At 55.7% G+C, this 25,453-nt stretch overlaps 1 protein-coding gene and 1 long non-coding RNA gene across 2 annotated transcripts; one reads left to right on the top strand and one right to left on the bottom strand.

Moving 5' to 3' along the window:
- Nucleotides 1-2,520: 2,520 nt before the first annotated feature.
- On the bottom strand, nucleotides 2,521-12,422 carry TINAGL1 (tubulointerstitial nephritis antigen like 1). Its single transcript, XM_046019842.1, has 12 exons — nucleotides 12,317-12,422; nucleotides 11,498-11,824; nucleotides 10,483-10,546; nucleotides 6,612-6,704; nucleotides 6,306-6,420; nucleotides 5,100-5,223; nucleotides 4,863-5,013; nucleotides 4,545-4,734; nucleotides 4,391-4,436; nucleotides 4,009-4,132; nucleotides 3,164-3,209; nucleotides 2,521-3,072 (listed from the first exon to the last, which is right to left on the bottom strand). The coding sequence occupies exons 2-12, from the start codon at nucleotides 11,814-11,816 to the stop codon at nucleotides 2,932-2,934; spliced, it is 1,413 nt and encodes a 470-aa protein (XP_045875798.1). The 5' UTR covers nucleotides 11,817-11,824; nucleotides 12,317-12,422; the 3' UTR covers nucleotides 2,521-2,931.
- On the top strand, nucleotides 12,410-24,731 carry LOC123951149. Its single transcript, XR_006820354.1, has 3 exons — nucleotides 12,410-12,649; nucleotides 15,708-16,125; nucleotides 23,471-24,731. It is a non-coding gene; the product is annotated as an uncharacterized LOC123951149 (long non-coding RNA).
- The last annotated feature ends 722 nt before the right edge of the window (nucleotides 24,732-25,453 follow it).

Here is a 25,453-nt window from a genome sequence, read left to right on the forward strand (position 1 = left end):
GGGGAGATGGGGGCCGGGAGAGCCTTTTCAGAAGAGGAATATTTCAGCAGAGTTTTAAAGGATGAATGAGAGTTTTTCAAACAGGGAAAGGACTTGGGAGGGACATTGGACTATCACTACCAATCCCCCACATTACTAATACAAGGATTAGTGTGAGGAGTCAGACCGCCTGGGTTTGAATCCTGCAGTGACCAACCTTCAGACTCTCCTATGGTTCTGTCCCTTACCTGCAAAATAAGGAAATAGGAGTTCGTCTGTTTCTAGGATTAAATGAGATCATATATATAAAGCACTCAGAACAATGTGCTAACAGAAGGCTGTGGTTAAGCCCTCAATATTTATTGAGCTCATTATGAAAAGCCTTTGCATTATCAAGTCCAACGTCCTTAAAATGATTATAGCTCCTGCCATTTTACTGAGCCCTTAATAAGTTCCAAGCACTGCGATAGATGCTTGGCACTCTTTGTATCCTGTGATCCTCCTAACACCACCAGGAAACGAGTACTGTCATCCCCATTAAAGAGAAAAACAGAGGCTCTGAGATGGTGAGATTATGCATGGCCAACAGAGCAGGGGCTGGAACCCAGATCTGTCTAAAGACCTGAGCCCTTGGCCCAGAGAGAGGAAGGGACTAGCCTCAGGACACAAAGCAAGGGACTGGGAAGCCAGGATTTCTTCGTGAACCACCCAAGGGCAGGTATGTGTTGGGAGCCCTAGAAGTTGCTTTCCTCGCCTGTTCCCAACCGCAGAGATCCAAGCGTGGTTGATGGAGGTTACTGAGGCACTCGCTCAGCCCTCCCCCACACCCTCTCCAGCTCCAGGGTGGCCGGGTGGGCCTCGGGCCATGGGTAGGACTGAGGAAGGGCTGGACCGGCCCCCCTACTTGGAGCGCGCCTCCCGGCAGGGTTGACAAACCCAGAGCCTCAGGACGGGGCCGCGCCCCTGTTCCCCTCCCTTCCCCACCCCGCATTGCTTCCGCCAAAGGTCCTTGTAGAAAATTCCAGGCTGGACGGGGGATTTTCCAGCGGGGTGAGAGCAGCCAGGCGCGTCCCCGAGGCCGAATCCGCGCAGGGGGAGAGGTGGGCGGGTGCCGCCCTGCCGCCCCTACTCGGGACTCCCCGCGCGCCCTCGCGCGCCCTTGTCCCGGGGGCCCCCTCCGGCCTTGGCTCCTTGGGGACGGGCGGGCCGGCCAGGGGAGCCGGCTCGGGACGTCCTGGCAAACAGGAAATGAGACAAAGGCGGCCGCTTATCGGGAGCCCCGCATTCTTTTCAGGTGATCCCGGGAGGACCTCCCGCTGCCCCCCTGGGGGGGCCTCCTCTGCCTTCCGGTCCCCTGAGGTTGGGGACCGAGGACCACTGAGAGGCCCCGAGGAGCCCCCGACACCAGGCACAGCCTCCCTGGGGCTCCTGGAGAGGAAGGGATGTCAGCCCTGGGAGGGCTGGACTGGGCGGGGGTCTTGGGAGCCGAGTGGAGGGGGAAGAACAGGGCATAGTCGCTCAACTATTCAGTACACGCTAATGCCACCTTCTACCAGGTGTGAGCACCCGAACCCCTGATGAACCAGACCCAGTCCCTGCCCTCAAGGAACTGACAGCCCAGAGGAGGAAGGCAGGCGCTCAGAGAAGTGAAATACTGGGTGAAGGGCAGGGCCAGAGGAGTCCAGGGTGGCTGTGCGGAGGCCCTGCTGGAGGCCGGGTGCAGAGGCGGAGCGGGTGGTTTGAGAAAGCATGGGTCCCTTGCACAACACCTGGCACATGAGCAGCCCCCTAGGCTACTGGCCAAATGAAGGAATCCTGGAGCTGGCTTTTAGAAGCAGAGGGACAAGGGGTGGGTGGAATGGAAGGGCATCTAGACTGGGGAACAGCATGAGCAAATGCCTGTTGGTGTGCATGCCATTTGGGGAGCAGTGAGGACTCCAGAGTTGCCTGCGTACAGGGTAAAGAAGCCCTGGAGAGGAGGCTGGGACTGTGGGTCCTGATGGCCTTGAAAGGTGGGCTGAGGACTGGGCTTATTTTGCTGGCACTGGGAGCCTGGGGAAGTGGGGTAGAGAGAGGGCTCAGAAAGGCCCATCCAGTCCCGCCTGGGAACGCAATGGGGGTGGGGGTGGGGAGGCAGGCTTCGCCTGGGTGGCTTGGAGAGGCTGATCTGCAGAGACAGAGGCTCAGCCTCTGTGGGGCTGTGCCCCCCTTGCCTGCTGGGCACCGGCGCCAGTTCTGCTGATGGGTGGGTAGGGCTTCCCCCCCACCAGGCAGCGCTGACTCAGCGTCTGAAAGGTGGTTCTCACGGGCCCATGTCTCTCTGGGGGCCAAAGGACATGCCATCCACGCCCCACCTCCAAGTGGGTCAGTGCCCAGGGCCCCTGGCAATTAAGGCTGAATGGAGGCTAAGATTTCTAATCTGCCCACCCCCTGCCAAACAGCAAGGCCTCGGGCGGTCCTTTCTGAGGTCTAGCAGTAAGCCATACCATCTCTGGGCTGGCTTTCCACTCCCCAAAGTTACACGGTACCACAGTGATCAGTACTCTTTTTATTTTTAAAACAGTGAAAAGAAAAAATAAATATCTTTGGAGAATAGAAGTACAGGGGTGGGGTGGGATAGGGTGGTGGGGCTGGAGACTTGGGAGTGTCCTGGCTTCAGTGGTCTTAAGCGGGGGTGCGGGGGCCTGGGATCTGCAGGCCCGCTCCTCCGGGGCCAGGCCCTGCTCAGTCCCCGCTGGGAGGTCTGGGGGCTCCATCAGCCTCGCCTGCCCTCGGCTCCCAGGCCGGGCGCTGCATCAGCGGAACTGCCCTGCCCTGCGCGCGCGGGGATTAGACCCCAGGCGCCCGCCTGCGCCCCGGGGCCGGGGCCTCGTCGGGAGGCGCGGAGCGGAGCGGAGCGGTGCCGCCCCCCAGGGGCTCTTCCGCCGGCCGGCCGGGCTCGGTGCCAGGGCCTCAGCGGTGCCCCATGTCCTCCATGCCCACACGGCCCCAGACGCCCAGCACGAAGCTCTCGATGTCACACTCATTGGCGCCGCGCACGATGCGAAAGTGGCCCCTCTCGCCCCAGGCTGGGCCCCACGAGTTGGCCGCCGTCTGGGAATGAGGAGGGGCGGTGAGGGGGGCCGTGGGGTGGGGGGAGGGGGAGGGAGGCTGCGGTCGCAGGGCACCCGCCGCAGGGACTCACCCAGTATTTGAGCGTCCTTCCATCGGGCAGCGTCTCCTCTCCCCACCTGGCGGGGGCGGCGGGCAGAGCCCATGGAGGGAGAAAGGAGCTGATTCCACCTGCTTTCAGGGGCTGGAACCCCAGGGGTCCCTTCCAGACCCCTCTCTCTACCTCCCTCAGTCTCTACCTCTGGAAGTCTGCCTACTCACACCCATGTGGGGGAAGGCGCTGAAGGGATAACTGAAGGGGGTGAGCAGAAAGGGGGAGAACTTGGGCCCCGCTGCAGGGGCGGCATCCTGGGGACCAGGTCTCGGGGACCTCGCCCATCTGCCTTCCCTCCCTCCTTGCTTGGGGATCCAGGGAGGGGTGGGTGCCGGGAACCAGGAGGAAGGGACTCCAAGAAGATGGGTACTTTGGAGGCCCCACACTCCCACTACAAAGGACATTTCGTCGGATGGACAACAGAAATCAGTGACTGGTACATCTTTGGGTATATCCGGTGGGGAACTGATGACTGGGAGTGGAAGTCCATGGGGGCAGGCAGAGTTGGGGTGCTATGATGGGGAGAGGCTGTGCTATGATGTTGTTGGTGCTATGATGGGGAGAGGCTGAGCCACCCTGGGATCTGTGTCTGTCTTCCAAGGGAGTTATTTTACCCCAATGTGTAAGGAAGGAACAGTTGCTAGAAAACCTTTAAAGGCCCCCACCTTTCCGTGTGACCACGGCAAGCCCCTCCTTTTATGTCTTGGTTTCCTCCTGTTTGAAATGGGGCTTCCCAGAGAGAGATGGCAGGGATTCGAGGCCAGCTCAGAGCTCCTAGTGCAAGCCCTGCTCCCCCAACCTCTCTGCCCCCCTGAGCCCCTCACCCTGTGATCTTGACCGAGTGGGTCCCATGCCGGCGGTACCGCTCAGGTCTCCCAAGGCTCACTGGGGTGTGGCTGTAGATTCCACTCTGGTACAGAAAGAAGTCCTCGTGCACCTCCATGAGAGCTGTGGGCCAAGGTCAGAGTCGGGCCGGCTCAGCCCATCAGCACAGGTCTGGAGATGCGCACCCACACCCATCCCAAGACCCTAAGTGCCCACCACAGGGTGCGGCCTGGGGGGAGGGGACTGGGTTCCCCTGACTCCCAGCCCCAGTGCATTTGCTGCCCTGCCCAGTTCGATGCAGACCATTCGTGCTGCTGGGTGTGCCCAGTCTCAAGCAGACACAAGCTTTTGGAACCAGGGGGCAGGATGAAGGGCATTTACCTTGGACAGGGCCATTCTCCATCAGCTCCTTCATGATCTCCTTCTCCTGGAGGGTTGGGAGTGTGGAGGAGACTCTCCATCAGGGTGAGGCTCTAGCCTCTGGCCAACCTTCTAGCTCCCCTGCCTCTGCCCCCTCAACCAAGCACAAACTTACGTTGGAGCCGAGGCGGTAGGCCGGAGTGACCTGGTAGATGTCATTGGCATGGGCATGGTTACTGGGGCACCGGGCAGTGGCCTGGCGCTTGCCCCGACCCATGGCCCGACTATGCATCATACAGCGGGGTGCCGGGCCAGCCTCGTCCTGCTCATGGCCCATGAACGGGTAGCAGTGGTCAGACACCACCCTGGAGGAGAAGCAGGAGGGAGCAAGGGCAGTGAGCCCGATGAGCACGGCCCTGGCCCATCCTGCAGGTTGCCCTCTTGAGGCCCCAGCCACACGTCCCCTTCCCTGCCCACACTCTCTGCTGCTCACCCTCGGCGTCGCAGGAACCACCAGGCGCCGTCGAGACGCCCCCCGCGGCAGCCCCGCTGGTTGTGGGTGTCACAAGACAGCAGGTTCTGGGGCGACAGGACAGGTGTCATATGCCCCAGAGAGTGGATTGAGACACGATCGGACGCCACAGCTGGTGGGGGGAGGCAGAGAGGATGTCAGGGGGCCCTGGCCTTGGCCGGCCTTTCCCGCCACGCTGGCCTCTGCCCTTGGCCATACCTGCCGTGGAGAAGGCCCAGGAGCCCGCACAGTTGCCCTGGTCCAGAGGCTCATGGATCAGGTTGGGCCACTTCTCAGAGGCCTCGAAGGCTGTGGGCAGCACCTCCCCGGGGCGCAGCACTGTCTGCAAAGCAAGAGTCACTGTCTGTCTCCTGCTCCTAACCCGGCCCACCCCTCGGGCCGTGGTCTTCGAAGGGCCCCCGAGGGCCTTTTGTGGTTTGCTCTTGAGTACCCTGTTGCTGGGGATTCCAGCAAGCTCCACACGGGGAGGAGCCAAGCACCATTTAGCGCCACCCCCATGTCAGGTGGGGGTGACTAGTCCCATAGTACAGATGAGGCCAGCAGGGAAGTAGCCAGGCCCAGGTCACCCGCTCTCCATTGTTAACCCCTGCCTCATTCTTCCTCTGTGCCTTCTGATCTGACACTTCCTTCTTCCTACCAGGACCTTGGGCTTCAGGCCCTAAAGGGCAGCGGAGGGAAGAAGGAATAAGGTCCTGTGACCGGGCAGGTGGCCAAGACAAATAGCGAGGCAGAAAATAGCAGAGGCCCAGGGGAATGAGGGCAGGGGCAGGGTCTGGTCATCCCAGCCTTGAGCCCAAGTCCCTCTGCAGGGAGGGCTGGTCTGGCCAAGGACGGCCTCCTCCCTGCCCACCATGCTGCCCGCCATGGAGGCACAGACCCTGCAGCCTGTGCCCCAGCCCTGACCTGTGGAAGTTCCCCTTCCTTACCCTTTGTTCCAGGTCTGGTTTCCCCTTCTGCCCACAGAGGATCCCACTGGTAGGAAGGGAGAAGCCCCCTCCTCCCTCGTTCCACAGAGTCGGTATTTGTTTCCGAGAATTCTGGCTCTCTAGCCAGAGGACTATCTGTCCTTCTCTTCCTAAAATACCAAGGTGACCTCCTGGCCCCATGGGGTCTGACCCAGCTGTACTGGAAGGAATAGCATTTTTCCCAGGCTGGGGAGGCCACCAAGGGGCTCATGCTGGGACCACAAAACTCAGAATCTGAGCATTAGTTCTTCCTGACGCACACTTCTTGTTATGGGCAAGAACTTAAGACCCAGAGAGGGTGAGTGATTTGTTCAGGAACACACAGCCTATTGGAGGGGGTTAGTCCCAGGCCCCTGGAGGAGTAGGACGCAGTGTGTCAGGATTCCTGGGGTCCCGAGCGATGGGGGGATGGCAGGATTGTGGGCAAGGATGGACTTACGTGGATCTCATTCATATTGGTGACAGAAGAAGACGGGCGCATGGTACCCAGGCGGTAGCGAATGCCTTCATCCAGGGTCATGCCCCAGAAGGCACTGTGGTTCCCAGCCCGCCATCTGAAAGAGGAGGGATGGAAGTCACAGACCTGCCATGACTAGGGGTTCTGGACGTCTGTGCATGTAGGTGGGAGAGACGCAGACTGGCCAAGTGTCCATGTGCATGAGATCTGAGCGAGGGAGATGCACAGGCATCTCGCGGGAAGGTATGTGTGTCGGTGCCCAGTGGGGACATTTCCGGGGCCCCTCACCCGTAGTTGCCCTGGTTGATGGCGTTGATCATGTCTTGGTCCACCAGACATGGCTCCTGGTCACACTCCCACTGCCCTTGCTCCTGGCAGGTGCTAGAAGAGCAGGAGGGAAGGAAGAGGTGAGGGGGGCTGGGCATCCTCGGAAGGGAGGGGGCCTCAGAAGTCACCATGGCTTGAGATTCTGTGCTAGCGATTATGGAAGAACCCCTAGCTGATCCCGTTCAGCCTGGTAGCTTTCAACGTCAACTGCAAGTTCACAGTTCTCAAGTTTGTATCTGCTGCCCAGATCTCTCCAGATCCAAGAATCTTGCTGCTACACAATATCACCACTGGGGGGGCCTAACAACACATCCTGGACCAAATTTCTGACCCCCTACTCCCATGCCTGCTCTCCCTACAGTCCGTGGAAGATGTCCGTCCTTCCTGAACCTCAGGCCAAGAGCCGGAGGAGTCACCCTTGACTCCTTCCCTCACATGCTGATTGGCTTCATTGGCAAATCCTGTTGGCTTTGCCTTAAAAACACATTCGGAATCCAAACCACGTCTCATCCCTCATGCAGCCATCATGGGCCAGTCACCTTTGCCCTGGATTCTGCTGCCGCTTCCCCATTGTTTTCCCCGCTTCTGCCCTGCACCCCCATGTCAGTATATTTTTAACACAGCTGCTGGATGACCCTATTCAACCCAAGTCCTATCATGCCATCCCCCGGCCCAAGTCCCTCCTTTGGCTTCCCATCACAGATTAAGAGCCAAAATTCCCTGCCATGCTCACAAGACAGTCCCTGCACGATCTGTCCTCCTGTCCCCTCAGTGACCCTCTCCTCCAAGTCCTGGTTCCTGAGACCCCAGCCAGGCTGCTCCCCTGACTGTTCGCCACAGCTGTGCTCCGGCCCCAGGGCCTTTGAGCTGCTCTTCTCTCCACATCCCTGAGGTTCCCCCTCACTTCGCCCAAGTCTACGTTCAGAAGTCACCTTCTCAGGGACACCTGCTTTGGCCGCCTACCTCTCCTGCTTTCCTGTTTCATTTTCTCCTTAGCGTGTCATGGCTACCTGACAGATTATGTATTTGGCGATCCATGCTCCTTATACCTGCTTCCTCATAGACACTAAGGTCCCGGCCACAGGGTTTGTTTGGTAACTTTGGTGCCTAGAAAACTAAACCCAGTCCACAGCGGGCACCCACGAAGTAGTTGTTGGATGCATGAGTGACTGAGAGCAGGGGTCCTGAAATTCAAGTCCTGGGCTCTGACCCTCACTGAGGAGACCCTCGTTGATAAGCCCTCGAGTCACGTGATCTCAGGGAACTTATTCATACTCTCCCCTTGAAGTTCTTGTTTGTAAAACGAGGACAGGATGGGGCGCCTGGGTGGCTCAGTGGGTTAAGCCTTTGCCTTCGGCTCAGGTCATAATCCTAGGGTCCTGGGATCGAGTCCCTGCATTGAGCTTTCTGCTCAGCAGGGAGTCTGCTTCCTCCTCTCTCTCTCTGCCTGCCTCTCTGCCTACTTGTGATCTCTGTCAAATAAATAAATAAAATCTTACCAAAAAAAAAAAAAAATGAGGACAGGAATCATGCCCCCTTCCAGGGATTGAAGGGCGGGCTTTTGTGAAGCCGGAAAAGCCATTAGCCCAGGGCCTGGCCCATCTTGGGTGCTCAAGAATCGTTATCTGCTATTAGTGTTCCCGTTCTGGGAACCCCCAGGCTCCCCGTCTCTTGAGTTTCAGGCTCCTGCCCTCGGGGCCTCCCCACATCTCCTCAAGGTGTATCTCAAACTTACAATGGCCCAGACTGCCTTCCCTCAGAGCTGCTCCTCCCCTAACATCCTCAACTCAGGACAAGGCACCTTAGCCACCCAGGGGTTCAAATCAGAACTCGAGGCGTGTGCCGTACCCCCAGCTCCTGCGCCGTCATCAGTAGATCCTGGGACGGCGCATCATGGAAGGTTCTGGACTCACAGCCTCCACTGCCACCCCCCTCCTCCAGTCCCTTATCACCTGTCACCTGGACTGTGGCGGTGGCTTCCTACCCAGGCTCCCTGCCTCACTGCCATCTGCTGCCTACCCTGCAGTCCCTCCCCAGAGAGATCTCGCAATGACATCTATCAGATCGTGTGGCTCCAGCATGGCTTAGGAGACCCACGGATGACGTGGTCTGCACCTCCTCGGGGCTTCTGTCCCCAAGTCACAGCTCCAGCTGCAGTGAGATCTGTCCCTCTTCCCAGCCTTCCCACGAGCTGCTCTCCCCACGTTCCCTCCTTGTCTGCCCACCTCTTGGCTATCGGCGTAACCATCTCCCTTCCTGAGTGGCCTTCCCTTGCCACCACTGCCTTCTAAACCAAGGTCCCCCCTTATTCCCTTTCCCTGTCACACTTGTCACGGGTTGTAAGCTGTTTCTCTGTGTGGGAGCTCCTTCATCATTAGACCAGAAGCTCCACTGCAAGGACGAGGACCGTCTGCCCCAGCGCATGGCACATAGTAGGTCTGTAATCGACGAACAGGGAATTCTGTGTCTTTGATGCTTTTACAAGCTCATAACTCTGCTAAACTGCCTGCTTCCCCTGTTGCCTTTTAAGGAGCCTCAAGGGGAACAAACCCAGTATGGCTGGGCTCTTCAGTCCCCGGAGTGGGCGGGGCACTTTCGGGGAGGGCTGGAGGAGGGCTGGAGGAGGCTGCGTGGGAGGGGAGGCTCTCCTCCCCTTCCCCTTCCTTCTCTGACTCTCGAAGCATTCCTCGAGGTCTCACACAGCCTGGAAGGTCCGTAGGCATTGCCCCACACCCTCACTCAGGTGTCAAGGCGCAGGGAACCGGGCCACCCAGTGCGGGCAGTGGGCTGGTCACTCCTTTCCTGCCACCTCCCCCTTTGCCCCCAGGGCTGCCCAAGCAGGTCTAGACTGGGCTGGTGGCAGAGGTCCCAGCATTCCAGAGGGGCCCAGAGCGGCCAGGCCCCAGGGATAGGAGTGGGAAAGAGGTTAACCCATCAATGCCCAGAGGCATCCTATCAAGAGCGGCGGGATCATGCAGGCGTGCTCAGTCTTTCTGAACACGCATGCATGATTCACACACGCTCACCCCACATACACACGCACATGCACACGCATTCTCTCAACCGAACCTCACAAGTCCCCACTCTCGCTGTGACCCAGCACCTCTCACACGGGTGAGGCAATGGAAACAGCTTATGTGTAATGCATTCCAAAAATTTCCTCCTCTCTGGGGCCTCCCAGTCCCAGGCAAAGAGGGCATGGGGTGGAGTGGGTGCAGGGCCACCTCCTCAAAGCCATGGGGTCCCCATTATTTCAATCAGGCAGTCGAGGCCTCCTATCCAACCCTTCTTCTCTTCCCATCTCAAGACCCAGACTAGAGTGGGGGGCACCCCTGACCCTTCATCCTCCAGGTGGAACAGTAGGGAGGGGAAGGGGAGGAAAAGGGGGCCACATTCCTGGGAAGGCCCTGCTGCAGTTTGGCTGGCCTCCAGCTCAGTCATCCCTGACCCTCATCCCGTCCAGGGCGGCGGATGCTGCAGTCAGAGGTTTCCTTCCTGGCGCCCCCTTTTCTAGATTCTCCCATGACATGGAGAAAGGTTGGGAGGGGCAGTAGCCCAGCCCGAGCCAGGAGGGATAGGGGACGGCTCCCAGCTCAGGGGCCATATCCGGGGCCAGGCATCCATGGCTGCCTGCTTCTGGGGAATGCTGTTAGAATGTTGTTTTCTAAACAACAGTCAGTGCTAAGCTGATAAGGTCAGGGTAAAAATCCCTGTGTTACAGAAGAGGAAACTGAGACTCAGCAAGTAAGTGATGAGGAAAGAACTGGAACCAAGTCTGGGGGGGCCACAGGGTCCACAAGGCAAGGTTCCCTCCAAGCCCCCAAACACTCACCAGCGGTTACAGTTGTCCCAGTAGGTTCCCAGGACTGGATAGATGCGACTCCCGTGCGTACATCCTGGGAGGAGGCAAGAGAAGAGAAGTGGAATGAAGACCAGAGACAATGGGCTGAGAGGGCCAGGTCCTCAGAAGTCAGGTGTCCCGAATCCTCCCGAACACACACAAGCACACGCACGCATGGCCCAGCCCTCACTGAAGCTAAGGTGAAACTATAACTTCGTAAGACCTCTCCTGCAGGGTCACATACCAACAGCTACCTGGGAAGTTCTGCAGTGACCCTAGCTCGGACCCTCTTGCTTCCCTTGGACGCCAGCCACAACATTCCTTGGATCCTTTGCCCTTTAAATGACTTGAAACTTAGAGATGGGAGAGTGGGAGGGGCACGGGGAAGCCAGGGCTCAGAGAAGGCAAAGGACTCCCCTAAGATAATGCAGCACTTTGGGATGACAACCCTGGTCTTCCGTCTCTCACCCACAGGCCCTCAGAACTGGGGGAAGGGATTCAAATGATTCCTCTGTGGGACAGGGACAAGGGCAGGGGAAAGGATGGTGACGCAGGCTGAAAGCAGGAACAGATTCGCTCCCACCTCCCAGGTGTGACCCGCCACCTCCGGGAAGAGAATCCTGAGCAAAGGCAGAGGAATGGCTTGGATGAGCCTGACCAACCCCCTGAGGGCTTATCCGCCTGCGGGGTGAGTCAGCGGGGCGGGGCCGGCACCTTCCCGGTCTGGCAAGCAGACAGGACTGGGAGAAAGGGCAGGAGACGGCCTTTCTCCTGGGCCAGCTGGGAATCCCACTGACCAAGGATCTTCTCTTTTCCAGTCTCTCTGGAGGGATTCAAGTTAGACCAGAGCGGGACTTCCCAGAGGTGCAGGCAGACAGTGGGGCGGGGTCTCTCCCAGATTCTACAAAGCCTCCCCTGGAAATGTCAGTGCCTCTGCCTTGCTCCTGAGCCTTGCTGAGTCTGGGGCTGACAAAGCAACCCACCCTCCTGGCCATCTGGTGCCCACCTTGGATGGGGGGAAAGGGGGGTGGCACGCCGAGGCAGAAGTCCCAGAAGTCAGGGCAGCAGTCGGAGACGGTGCGGTTGCAGAAGAGGTCACAGTAACAGGTAGCGCCCAGGTAGGGCAGGGCGCAGTCGTCGGCGCGGCCACGGCAGCACAGATCCTGCTCCTGGCAGTACCGACCGCCCGCATCCCGGATGCCCCGCAGGTGCAGGCCTGGCGCTAGCTCGCGGCGCCCACGACCCCGCCGGGCACCCAGGGCCGACTCGCCAGCCAGCAGCAGCAGCAGCAGCAGCAGCAGCAGCGCCAGTGGACATCGCCACATGGTGCTTCCTGGGCCCAGGGAGCGCAGATGTTGGGGGTCAGAGGTGGTGGGCAGCAGACCTTCCCTGTCACCCGGGGCACTGATCTCCCAGCTTCCTGGGGCTGTGAGTCCAGGGGGATTCTGCAGGGGTTCAGCAAGTTCCAGGACCCTGATTCCTGCCTCCCCAGGCAGGAAGGGGATTGACCGAGAAATGGAGCCTCTCCCTGACCTGCCTGGGGACCTTCAAGGACAGGAGGTGGGGACTGTGGTGATCTTGGTGCCCGGCTCAACACACCCCAGCACCTGTAGCTCCGGCTGCGGTCTGCTCTCCCATCTGGGTCCCTCTGCCCCTCTTTCAATCTCCAGTCCTGACACAGGTCCCCCTGGCTTGTGTTCCTCTGTGTCCCTCTGCCCCCCTCCACTCTCCCTCTCTGCCAGCCCTGCCTGCTCCCTGCGCCTGCCCCCTCCTCTCTGTTCCTTCCTTCTGAATACCTCCCCTCTTTGCAAGGGAGCGTCCGTACCTGGTGACGGCTGTGCTCAGGCTTCCCCACGCGCCTCCACCTCCAGGTTCCTGCCACCACGGGACACTCAAAAGTCAAGGGAGGAGTGCGGGGCGGGACCGCCTTTTGTACCGCCCTGCCCCTGCCTGCAGCGCCGCCCCGCCGGGCCGGCCCGGGCCGCAGTGGGAGGGGACCTGCAGGCTCACACCTGGAGCGGCCCGTCACTCCGGAGCTGGGACTCGGGAGAGGAACTGTGAGCACGTGACTGTCCTCGCCCTGGTCGTCTCTTCTGACAGCCGTTGCCTTCGGTGGCGGAACTCCAGCTGAAGCTGAAAGGATTGTGCTCTGACACGGGTAAGGACTTCCCAGTGGGCTTCCCTGCAGGGCTGAGAGGCTCCCGCGGAGAAGGGGAGATTGGAGGTGGCAGAGCTCCGACTTTTGCAGCTAAGCTTGAGAAACGATGATCTCTAAGATCCTCTCCAACCCCTGGGTAATAAAAACTGTCATGCACGCCCCATCCCCCATCACAGTACCCCCCTAGGCTTGGGGCCGCCCCAAGCCGCCTCCATTCCCAGGAATGACTGGAATCTGGAGGATGGTTGAGGACCCTGCGGAAGCCTTGGCGGCTCATCCTTGGAGGGAATGGGGTGGGTGGGGTGGGTGTGGTGTGGGGGCCATTTCCCTGCCCCGTAACTCTTCTTTGGGTCTGCTCTGCCCAGGTTGTCCAGGCACCTTGCCAAGCACTGTCCCCTCTATCAACCCCAAGGGTGTCCTGCTTGGCACCTGTCCCCCTCCAGGGCCCAAGGGCAAGAGCCCTGGCAGCTGGTGCCCCCCACAGAGCCCCCCCCTTCCTGCCCTGGGCATAAACCCTTCCTTTGCCCAGGCTGGCCTGGGCCCCAAACAATGGGGCTTCTGTCCCGCCAGCCCCGCCACCACCTTTTACCTCTTCATTGCGCAATCCCCTCTTCTAGCAGGTTGGGACTCTAACAGCAGGGAGGATGAAAGAGGACACCTGGACAGACTCCCCCATCCCCAGGCCCAAGCCTCACATCCACCCCATGAAGGGGAAGCATCAGGCATGGGATTCCCTTTGCCCTCCCTCTGACCACTCCACACCCCTCCCTCAGCCTAGGGATGTCCTCAGCTGGCCAGCCCCTGGGGGTGGAGAGGGGACCAGGACAACGGGCATCTGTGATTGGGTTACCCCCTGCCAGGGGGCACTGGGCAGAAAGTCACCCTGCTGCAGACACCCCCGGAGCTGGCCCATCAGCTCCCTGCAGGGACCTGGAGACACAAGCCTAGTGGGAACCTGACGCTCAGAACAGACTTGCCGGTCACCTGTCAGAATGCAGGCTGCCTCCCTGCCACCACCGGCTCCTTTTCTTCTAACCACCCTTAGTCACCCGCTGCAGGTCTTGATGCACTCCTAGTTGGGAAGTCCCTGGTTGTGTCTAACCTCCATTCATCCAGCTGCAAGGCGGGCGCCTCGGTTAGGGTTGATGTCACATCCTCGGGGCGGGAGATGGAAGGTGCTTTCGGAAGAGCCCATACTCAGAGCACCCACTTCCGTGGGTCAGTTTCAGCTGGGGGCTGGGGGCTGGGGTGTGGCCCTGGACCTCTGGCTCATCCTTTGTCCCAAATCACTCCCCGTGGGCCACCCATGCGGGTCTTTGTTGTGTGTGTGTTTTCGTGTGTGCGTGTGTCCGAGTCGTGTTTGTGGGGTCTTTCTGCTTGAGTGTGTCTGCCTATGTCTGCAGGTCTCTCTGTTTTGTGTGTGTCTGTCTGGATGTTGCCTCTGTGTCGGTCATGCGTCTGGTTATTCTTTGCCAGTATCTGTGTCCTTGGTGGCCTGTGTGTCCGTATGTATGGCCGTGTGACTGACATTGTCTGTACCCACCTCTCTGCTAGGTGTCGGGCTGGCTGGCTGTGTAGCTGTGCAGGTGTCTGTTTGTGTCTGTTGGGGTTTGGGTTCTCTGCCCGTTCTTGCCTGTCTGTGCACAGGAGACAGAACACAGAGCAAGAGAAGACTGCAGAGCCAAGGGCATGGCTGGGGGGCGGGGTGGGGGGGCGGGTGTCCCTTGTCATCACTGATTCTGGCACTAAGCCCACCCCAGTGGAATCTCATGACTCACTGGGTTCCTTGGCCAAAGAGGAGAGGAAAGGGCAGGGCTGGGTGGGGGCTATAGCCCCACTTTCCTTTTCCATGGCCCCCCTCTTTCCTGGAGCCTCATTCTCTGTCTTATTCTGCTGCAAGGGCCTGGGCGGGGGGCGGGGGTGGAGCTGGCAGAGCAGCGGGTGAGGAGGCATAGCAGGACCCTCTGAGCCCTTTTGCTATCGGGGAGGCGAGTGGCCTGGGCTTGGTAGAACTCTGTCCTCCCTCACTTGTGACCCTGGGCAGACGCTCTCCCTCTCTGGGCCTTGGTTTCCCATCTGTACCCAGATGCTCCTGGCAGGCCCTTCCATGCTTTTCTCTTTCTACAAAGGGAGACGGAAACTAAAAAAGATGGGGACATGCCTAAGGTCACACAGCAGAGCAGAGGCCAGGCCTCCTCTCCTCCCCCCAGTCCAGGACTTACCCCGTCCCCCCCCCCCCCCACTGCCACCACACAGCTGCTCCGGGGGGTACAGAATGGGCCATTCTCCTCGGGAGGCTGAGCAGGGCCTGCTAGGAAGACAAAGGCCGATTGTGCTCCGAGGAACCCAGGTCTGCGGCCGAAGGCCCACCACACAGGGCCTAGGGCTCAGCGGCTTGGGTCCCAGGTGACACTCAAGCTAAGGCCAAGGGTCCCTTGTGGCCCGCTGCAGTCAGCCGGACGTGTCCAGAGCTGAGAGCGGTGAGGCCCGAGTGATCCAAGCGAGGCCTCGTGCCGTGCGTGGCAGGCCGTGTCGTGACACGTTGGCCTTCCCGGGGCCCCTTGGACTGTGTGACAGAAAGCACCGCCCTCAGGGCTGTGTGCCAGGCAGAAGGCTGTGCTGCCGGAGCGCTGGCAGAGAAGATTCCGGGCCACGTGGAAGCGTGTGGTACCATGCTGTGGCCTGCCTTCCCGGTGGATTTTCTCCTTCACTCAGTGGTCTTATTTTCTTTTTCTTTCTTTCTTTCTTTCTTTCTTTCTTTCTTTCTTTCTTTCTTTCTTTCTCTTTCTTTCTTTCTTTCTTTCTTCCTTCCTTCCTTCCTTCCTTCTTTTCTTTCAAGATTATTTATTTGTTTATTTGGCAGAGAGAGACCCAGCGAGAGAGGGAACACAAGCAGGGGGAGCTGGAGAGGGGGAAGCAGGCTTCCTGCTGAGCAGGGGGCCCGATGCAGGGCTCCATCCCAGGACCCTGGGATCATGACACGAGCCGAAGGCAGATGCTTAACCACCTGAGCCACCCAGGCGCCCTCAGTGGTGTTTCTTGGTCATTTACTCTGTAGCAGGTACTCAGCGTGGAGCCCAACAGACACGCATCCTTCCACGGTGAGGTCTTCCGTCTGATGGGAAGATGGACACAAACAAGTGAACCAGCGTCTCCATAAGTCATCCAGAGTGAAACGCTTCCTGCATACGCACCCGGCGTAGGACCCCGGAGTCACGTGGTGGAGGAGGTGACAGGTGGCTTGAGACCTGAAAGACTGGAAGGAGCCCAGGGGCAGGGATGGGTGTCCCAGGAAGCCCAGGAGTACAAGAGAGAGCCCTGAAGCCTGGCCCAGGTGGGTCTGTCGGAGACACAGGAGGAAGCCCAGCGCCGGCTGGAGCGAGGAGCCTGCATCGTCTCCGGATCACGGGAGAGAGGTCGCTGCAGGAGTGAAGTCACGTGATGCGTGCGAGCAGAAAACCCCTTGGGCCCCTCGGGTGAGAAGAGTGGACGGCAAGGCAGAAGTGGTTGAGAGAGACTGGGCAGGAGGCAACGGTGGGACCAGGAGAGAGGCGCTGGGGCTTGAACGAGGCTGGTGGCCGTGGAGACCAGAGAAGGGGACCTATTTGAGATCTATTCTGGCGGGGCAAGGGGGTGGTGTTGACGGGACTTACTGAAGCAGCAGCAGATGGGAAGGGTGGGAGACAGGAGGAATGGAGCAGGACTCCTGGGTTTCTAGCCAGGTCGGGGAGAGGGGTTGAAGATGGCCACAAATGTCTGCTCCTTTGTTGAGAGTCGGAGGCTGTTCCCCTCCCCCCAAGTCTGGGCAGCCTCAGGAACATTTGGACCTATAGGCTACCACGTGACTTATACTGTTTCCAGCTCCGACTGGATGAGAGGGAAGGAACGGAGCCTGGGAAGGCTCCCATATTAGAAGCCAGACAGAGAGGGAGGAATGGTACAGTAGACTGAGCAGGTGTGGCCGGGGATGGAAGCGGAAAGCCAGGTAGGAGACATCAGGCAGCCAGGAGGAGAGAGTGTTTCAAGACGGGGGGAGAGCTGACCTGTGTGCAATGCCACCCAACTGTCGAATGAGCTGAGCACAGAGAAACGTCCACTAGGTTTGGCAACAGGGACTTCGGGCAACCTTGCTGAGAGCAGTCGGAGTGGAGGAGGGAGGCTGGAAGCTGGACTGGAATGGCACATGGGAGCTGGTGAATTGGAGAGAACAATCATAGGCAACTTTTCAGAAAGTTTTAATGCAAAGGGAAGCGGAGAACTGGAGTGTTGGCGGGAAGGGAATGCGAGGGCCACGGGAGGGTTCCGTCCAACTTTGGAGGAAACAAAACCTAGTCTGCGCTGATGGCACTGACTGCTAGGAGGGGAGGACCTGGTGATACAGAGCAAAGGCATTACCCCAGAGCAAAGTCCCTGATAAAGTAAGGGGGTGGGGGGGTGACCCAGAGTGCAAATGACAGAGCTGGCTTTGAAAGGAGCGGGGACAGACAATGACTCTAGAGGCTGAACAGAAGGGGAGATGGGTTTGTAGATTTCTCTGTACAAAGACCAGGGAAGCTCCTCTGATGGTTTCCGTTTTTCCGGTGGAGTGGGAGCAGGTCACTGCCACAGCGAGACAGGCACAGAGGACTGGGTGAGGACCACGGGTTAGGTGTGAAATCACGGTCACAACCACAGCCACCGGAGAAACAGAGTGGGATTTCCAGCTGTGCAGAGCGACCATTCAGAGTTACTGCTCATGAACTTGTGATGTCCCTAGCCTGCCAGTCTGTTCTCTGTCATACGTAGCAGGTGCCGAGCACAAGTCCTTCCCCCAGGTAGTCCAGTGATCTCAATTGACAGCTGGGAAAGCCAAGACTCAGAAAGACTTTCTGGCTCCCCCACGCAGCTACTGGGGGCTGAACAGGACCTCCAGCCCAAGCCTGCGCACACGCCTTTGCCCAGGCCAAATTTGTGCAAGGGCTAAGTTGACTCTCCTACCTGGTAGTGTTTGTGGATTTCAGGAGTCAGGGCAAGTGGGAAAATGCTGAACAGAGAAATGCAGCTTTCCTTTTTGTGTGATATTTCTGCATCACTGGTGTTGGGGCCAGTTGGGTACAAAAGGTCTCTGGGTGCTGCTTCCTTGCAAAGTCTGGGCGCTGAGTAATGGCACCACTTGCCATCTTCACCCACATCTAAAGGGCTAGCTAGCTTCCTGCAAACACTGGGCCAGGAGTACTGGGATATTCAGGGTTAACAGCGCCCCCCCCCCAGGTTAATTATCTCTCCTCCTTCAATTGCGCATCACTTTCAGTAAAGAAGCCTCCGCCAGGGGCGTAGGAAGCTTGGTGAGACCACCAGTGAACATCTCTGAAGGCTGGTCCAAGCTTGGAATGCCTGTTTACAGAAACACGTCCGCAATTCACTTGATGTTTCCGGGAAGTCCTGATCTTCTCACCCGGGAATGTTAATAAAAGGGTCTTGAAAAGTACAAGAGGCTCTCCCATGGTTGCCAGCACATTTTACACTTGGCCTTTCCATCCCCAAGCGGAAAGTGATAAAAGCCCAACAGAGGGGTGAATTCCAATCCAGTGGGAAGAGTCACTGTTAAAAGCTGGGTCCCTAAGGGGAGATACTATAATATGACCTTAGTGGTCTTGATGGGTTGAATGAGGCCCCAAGAATGATATGTCTGTGTCCTAATCCCTGGGACCGACGAATGTTACTTTATTTGGAAGAAGAGTCCTTGTAGAAGCGATTATCTTGAAATGAGATCATCCTTGATATCGGGGTGGGCCCTGAATCCCCTGGCCAGGGTCCCTACAAGAAACACAGGGGGGTCACAGAAGAGGAGGGAGGCCACGTGAGCACAGATGCAGCGATTGGGGTGATCTGACCAAGGAAAGCCTGCGGCCGCCAGAAGCTAGAGGAGGCCAGAAGCATCTTCTCCCCGACAGCCTCCAGAGGGAGAAAGCACTTGCGGAAACCTCCAGAATGATCAGAAAATCAGTTTCTCTCATTTCCGAAGTTGGTACAGTAGTCCTAGGAAACAAACACGGGGGCCTCCCATTTCAAGGATCTGCGGGGTCTGAGAGATCTGTGAGTCCCCTGGAATGTGCCAGATTCAGGGCTGGATGCAGATCGAACCAGAACAAAGCAGCTTATCTTGGCAGAAACAGCTCAGACTGGCTCAGATCAAGTCGACTCCCCTTGAAGTGGTTCAGACTCTCATCAGTGGCCCAAGAGCCCGACACCGAGCTTCAGAGCCCAGACTCAGGAGCCAGAAGCAAGAGACTCAAACCCTGCCTCTGCCTCTCCGGAACCATGAAACCTGGGGCCTGTGCCTTAAGCTCACTGCGTCTCAGTTTCCCCAGGTGTAAAATGAGGACACGGTCTCTACCCGTGGTGTGAGGATTCTATGACTTCATATATGGAAAGCACTTGGAGTCCACAATGCTGGCATGTCACCCGCACAAGATCAGGGGCTGATCTTATCAAGCGAACTGGAACCCAAACAACCATAAAGGAGTTCAAGGTAGCTGAGGAGACACTGATGCACTGAAACCGACATAAAATGAGTCAAATCGGTTAAAGCTAGGTGGCGCTATTGTAAACCCGCTTAAACCTTTTGGGTGGACCTGTACCGACACCAGGTCACACCAGTCCCTCGGGGCTAGAACAGGTCTGGACACCGCACGCACGCGCTCGCCCACCCAGCGGGTCTCTGCAATCTATGTGCATCAGCTTGGACAGAAACCAATGGCCCCACGCGTCTCCAGGATCAAGTGACATCCAGGCAGAGGACTGTGGAAGGGACTCCATGCCTGAGATGAACCACGACATGGTCTCCGGTCAGAAACACAGTCAACATCTCCTAAAAGGAACACCTTTCTTAGGTCAGAACAGGGCTCAATTATCACGAACCTATCTCACGCGAATTAGACAAGAGACGGATATTTGCTCCAGGATCCTGGGGGATCTCCTGGAACCCAGGGACAAGAAGTGCAGCGGAAGCTCCTGGGGCTCTGGAAGTTTGCCAGAACCCGAGACCCCCTCTGGCTCTGGTGCAGGGAGGGCAAGCAAGTCCTCAAGGCCGACAGCTCAGTAAGCAGCAGGATGAGGTGAGAGAGACCCTTGGGAGCTTGGGAATTTCAGCTGACACACCAAAAGTTAATGGTTATGTCGGTGCTCACGCAGGTGCCCCAACGCATGGGGGGGTCCCTCGCTGCCCACGAGCTCCCCGCAAACTCCTAGGGAGGCTCTGTCCAGGGAGCTCCGATAATCCACGCCTGTCACTCTGTGACTCCAGCTGGTGAGGGAGGATGAGGGGTTGGGTGTGGTGGGGGACACCTGGGTAGGGCTCAGGGCCAGCAGGGGAGCTGGGTTCTCTAGACTCAAGGCTGGGGTGGGGGGCAGCAGCCCTTCAGCAGCATCAACCAGAAACAGAGAAGATAAGGAGAGGCCCAGGGAGAGTGCCCCTCATGTCGCCACATGGCTGCTGGGACACGAATGAGCTCGGGCAGAGAGAGGCGTGGTGGTCAAGGGCCTGGGTTGGAGTCAGGGGCCTTCAGGACAGGGCCTGGCTCTGCCTCTGACATGCCCTGTGATCTTGAATGACTTGCCATTCCATCTGGAGCCTCACTAACCCATTTCTGAAATGAGAAGGAGAGGGAGCGCTCCGTGGTCACTGAGGGCTCTCTGCTCCTGCAAAGAGAGAGCCATCCAGTCCATTCCTCTTGTCTGCAGCTGCAGAAACCAGATCTCTGTCTCTGGATCCTGAGGCCTCTCAGAGCGAAGGGGAGGAAATCCGGCCATAACCACACAGTACGCAGGTCGAAGTGAAGGGCGTCATCATTTCTTCTCCATCTAACGTGTGCTCCATTAACTATGTCTGCAGGGAGGGGTCCTTCCTACATTCCAGCCAGCGCGGATGCCATGAGTACCTGCCTTGGGCTGGGCGCCTTCTAAAGGCTGGTCACTGGACTTGAATGATCTCATTGAACCTCCCACCAGCGCTCAGAGCTATCATCCCCATTTCACAGTTGGGAAAACTGAGTTCCAGAGAGATGACTTGCTCAGTCACAGCTGTTTGATTTCTTGTCGCTAGTTCTCCTGAGGCACAAGGGAGAATGAGGAGGAACTGCCAGAGCTCAGAGTTCCACGGAGGACGTTTCCCTGAATCAGCTTGTAGGGGCGAGGCGAGGGAGTAGCCTGAGGCCCAGAAAGAAGCTGGGAGGACAGTGCCCCATTGATTTATTTTAGATTTTTAAAGATTTTATTGATTTATTTGAGAGACAGCGAGAGAGGGAGAGAAAGAGAGAGCGAGCATGAGCAGGGCAGAGGGGCTGAGGAAGAGGAAGAAGCAGGCTCCCTGCTGAGTAGGGAACCCGATGCAGGGTGCGGCTCAATTCCAGGATCCCAATGCAGGGCTCGATCCCAGAACCCTGGATCATGACCTGAGCTGAAAGCAGATGCTTAACCCACTGAGCCATCCAGGCGCCCTTCATTTTAAAAAGAGATTTATTTATTATTTGGGGACTGGGAGGAGCAGAAGGAGAGGGAGAGAAAAATCTCAAGCAGACGCCGCACTGAGTGCAGAGCCCAACATGGGGCTTGATCTCATGATCCTGAGATCAGGACCTGAGCAGAAACCAAGAGTGGGACGCTGGAACCACCCCAGGCACCCCCTCCCCTACATTGATTCATTTGGAAACTATTAGTTTTGATTTTTTTCATTCATTAATGCATGTTCAGTGTTCAAAAATATATTTAAAAAGCATGGAGTAAAAAGTCTCACCGTGACCTATGAGCTTCATTTGCCCTCCTCTGACTCCTTGCTCCCACTCTCTATAGGTTCCCACTTTTTATTAACACCTCACGGACCTTTCCGAGTCCCTGCAAGTCTAAAACTAAGTATATATTCATAACACCCTTTTTACATAAAAGGCTTTTTTTTTTTTTTTTACCTTGTCACGCAGCTTGGAGAATTCCATCAGCAAATAATCTCCTGGTTCTTTCATAACACCGCACCTGTGCTACTGTGGAGACTGAAACAATTCATTTCACCAGTTCCCTCTTGATGGACATTTGAGTTGTTTCTAGCGGTTTGCTTTTGGTTTTGGTGTAACAGCAATGCTGCCATAATCCCATAGATACTTTGTTTCATATGCAGGCATAGGGGCAGAATAATTCTCCCCAAATGGATTGCGGGCTTGTGGGCATTGTGTTAGTTTTCTGTGGCTGTCTGACAAATTAAAGCAAACTGGGCAGCTTAAAACAACCCCTGTTTGTTAGCTCACTGTCTGTTGGTCAGAAGTCCAGCCCAGTGTGGTGGGGTGCTCTGCTCAGGATAAAATCAAGGGGTTGGCAAGGCTAAGTTGTCGTCTTCTGGAGGCTCTGTGGGAAAACCTGTTTCCAAGCTCGTTGCTGTCATTTGCAGAGTTTGGTTCCTGGTGGTCGTGGAACTAAGATCTCTGGGTTTCTGGGAGGGAAGGGCATCAGCTGGGGGTCTCCCTCAGCTCTGAGTGACACCTACATTCTTTGCCATGTGGCTCCCTCTCCCTAAAATGGCACGATGAATTCTTCTCAGGCTTCAAGTCTCTGACTTCTTCTGAGACCAGCCAGGTAAAATTCGCTTTCAAAAGGGCTCCCCGATCTGGTCCAGCCCACTCAAAGTAATCTCTACCTTAAAATCAATAGATAGAGGACCTTACAATTGCAAAAATCTCTTTGCCATATAATGAAACATAATTTTTGAGTTCCCATTTTCTCATAACCACAGGTTCCGCCCATGTTGCAAGAGATCACACAAAGGTCAAAGCCAATGAGAGTCACCTTAGAATTCTGCCTAACACAGATGTATTTGTAATTTTTATAGATATTGCCATTTTGTCCCCCACAGGGGCTGTGCTGAGAGGTCTCCCCTCCCCCAGCGATGATGAGCTTGCCTTCTTTTCCAGTGTCCCCTAAAGGATGTTATCCAACTTTCAGCTTTCTGCCAGTTTGATAGGTGAAATGGAACCCACGTGTATTTTAAATTTGTGGTTATCTTCTTATGAATAAGATTGAGGGTTTCTTCAAAAGCTTAAAAGCCATTGATAGCTCTTTTTCAGTAGAGCTTCTGGTTTTGAGTCCTAGAAAGGTCTTTCTAACTGTAAAGTCAATCAAAAACCCTCCTATGTTTTCTTCTGATGCTTTTATGGTTTCATTTTTTGATCCGCCGCTTCTTGGAACTGGCAGCTTTTCTCGTCATTTCCTCAGCAGCAAGTACAAAGCTGGACCCCAAAGGGCATGGGGATTGTGGTGGAGAAAGGAATGGCAATGTTGGAGATTTCTAAGAGCTGGGCTCAGTCGGCTGTGCCAGAAATCCCAGCCAGCAGAGCCTCCCACTTCCCTTCCTCCTCCTAGGGTTGACACAGAGGATCCAGAGTTAAGGGGGACCCAACCCTGCCTGGAGACCTTCCAGTCTGGAGAGTGAGACAAGCACCTGGCCACAAAAGAATCCAGATACGGAGGCTAAGGGCACAGGGGAGGAGGGGGTGGGACTCTGATGGGGGTATTTGGGACGCTCCAGGGAAGAATTGGCCTCTGATCGGAGCCTTCAGAAGAAGGGGAAATGTAATGGTGGTGATGGGGGAGGCGCCCAGCAGAAGCAAAGACAGGGAAATGGGAAAATCCGCCAGAAGTACAGGCTGGAGAGAAGGATTTAGTGAACCATGAGGTCCTCAAGGGCAAGGACAGGGTATCTTATCTCTGTGCATCAGCCAGAGTTTGATCAATGAAATGAAGCAGAAGGGACACGGGTCTTTGAATCCCACACTTAATCATTTCCCTTTACTCCAACAGTGAGAAGCCAAGACCTCCAAGAAGAAGCCCTTGACTCTGCCACTCACTCAGCTCGGAACCGGGGCACTCTCTGCACACCACTGTCCCCTGGTGGCCTATCTGAGAATTCTCCATGACTAGCCTCCGGTGTCCAGTGGAGGCAGAGGGAATCCGGGAACTGAAGGCGGGGAGGAAGTTGAGTGGCATCTCAGAGGTCTGAAAACCCATGAAATCCTGGTCTGAGAATGTCTGAGTCCAACAGGCCCTCAGAGGCCATGTGGCCTGACTGACTTCTTCATGATATACGGGGAAACCAAATCTCAGTAAGTGTGCTGCCAGGGGGTAGAGATCACCGGACTTGGTGTAAGATTCAAAAAGCCCAGCAAATCCCAAGCAGGATAAATTCTTTAAAAATCACACCTAGAAAGGCTATTTTCTGTACGATTCCAACTCTTTGACATTTTGCAAAGACAAAACCGTAAAGACAGTGAAATGATCAGTGGTTGCCAGGGGCTGGGAGGAGGGAGGATGTGTAGGCAGAACACAAGGAATTTTTCGGCAGTGAAATTATTTTGTATGATACTATAATGTTGTATACACGTCATTATGCAGTTGTCAAAACTCACAAAATGGATCATACAGAGGAAACCCTAATGTAAACTATGGACTTCGGTTGATAATGATGTGTCAGTGTTGATTCATTGTTACAAGTGCACTACACCCAAGGGGGATGTTAATGGCAGAGGAGGCTATGTGTGGTGGCAGAAGGAAGGGATGCGTGGGAAATCTCTGTATTTTTCATTTAAATTTTGCTATGAACCTACAACTGCTCTTTCAAAAATCTATTAATTCAAAAACATTTTTATACCTCACATATTATGGTAAAGTAGCAGGATGCCAAAGATAAAGATAAAATCTAATAAGCTGCCAGGAAAAAAAAAAAGAGAGAGAGAGAGAGACTGTCTTCAAAGAATCAAGGTAGACTGAGAGCTGACTTCTTGAGATCAACAGTGGTAGAGAGAAAACAGCAGGAGGCTCATCTTTAATATATGAAAAGAAAACAGCAACCAGTCTAGGATTCCATACCTAGGGAAAATTATTTTATGAATGAAGATGAAATCAAGACATTTTCAGACAAAGAGAAACTGAAAAATTATGGTACCAGCAGGCTTTGGGTAGAAAGAAAAAGCCCAGATAGGAGATAAAAAATGCAAGAAAGAATGAAGAGTAAAGAAATGGTAAATCTGTAGCAGATCTAAATGAACCATGTTTATACAAAACAATGATAATGTCTCGTGGTGTTTAAAACAGAAAACATTATAGAATTAAAATACATGAGGGGCGCCTGGGTGGCTCAGTTGGTTAAGCGTCCACCTTTCACTCAGGTCATGATCCCAGAGTCCTGGAATGGAGCCCAGCATCTGGTTCCTTGCAGCAGGAGTCTGCCTCTCTCTCTCCTCTGTCCTCCCCCTGCTCGTGCGCGTGTTCTCTCTCTCTCTCTCAAATAAATAAAAATCTCTTAAAAAAATAATTAAAATACATGACAAAAATGATAAATAAGTCAGGAGGTGGGGAAATGTAATTAGATTTTTGAAAGGTTTTTGTATTGTCTTGGAGTAAATGTGTTGATTAACTTTAGACTCGAATGGGTGAACTGTATAGCTTATAACCTCTAAGATAACCAGTGAAACAATAAAAACAGTGTAATTTCCAAATTAGTTAAGGGAAGCAGGAGTATCTTCTGGGTTAGGTCTATTAATGAAATACACATATATATTAACACCAGACAAAGTAGGTTAAAGAGAAGAACGGTCAGGAGTAGAGAGGACAGGTGTATAATGATAAATGAATCAAGTCATCAGGAATATATGTCGATTTATATACACCTACAAATCAATAAGAAAAATACAACCTCATCAAGTGATGGTGAATAAGGCACTTTACAAAAGAGGGAAACCAAATGACCAGTAAACATATGCAAAAGTGCTCAACCTCACTGGTAAT

Source organism: Meles meles, chromosome 1 (assembly GCF_922984935.1).
Source record: "Meles meles chromosome 1, mMelMel3.1 paternal haplotype, whole genome shotgun sequence".
NCBI lineage: Eukaryota > Metazoa > Chordata > Mammalia > Carnivora > Mustelidae > Meles > Meles meles.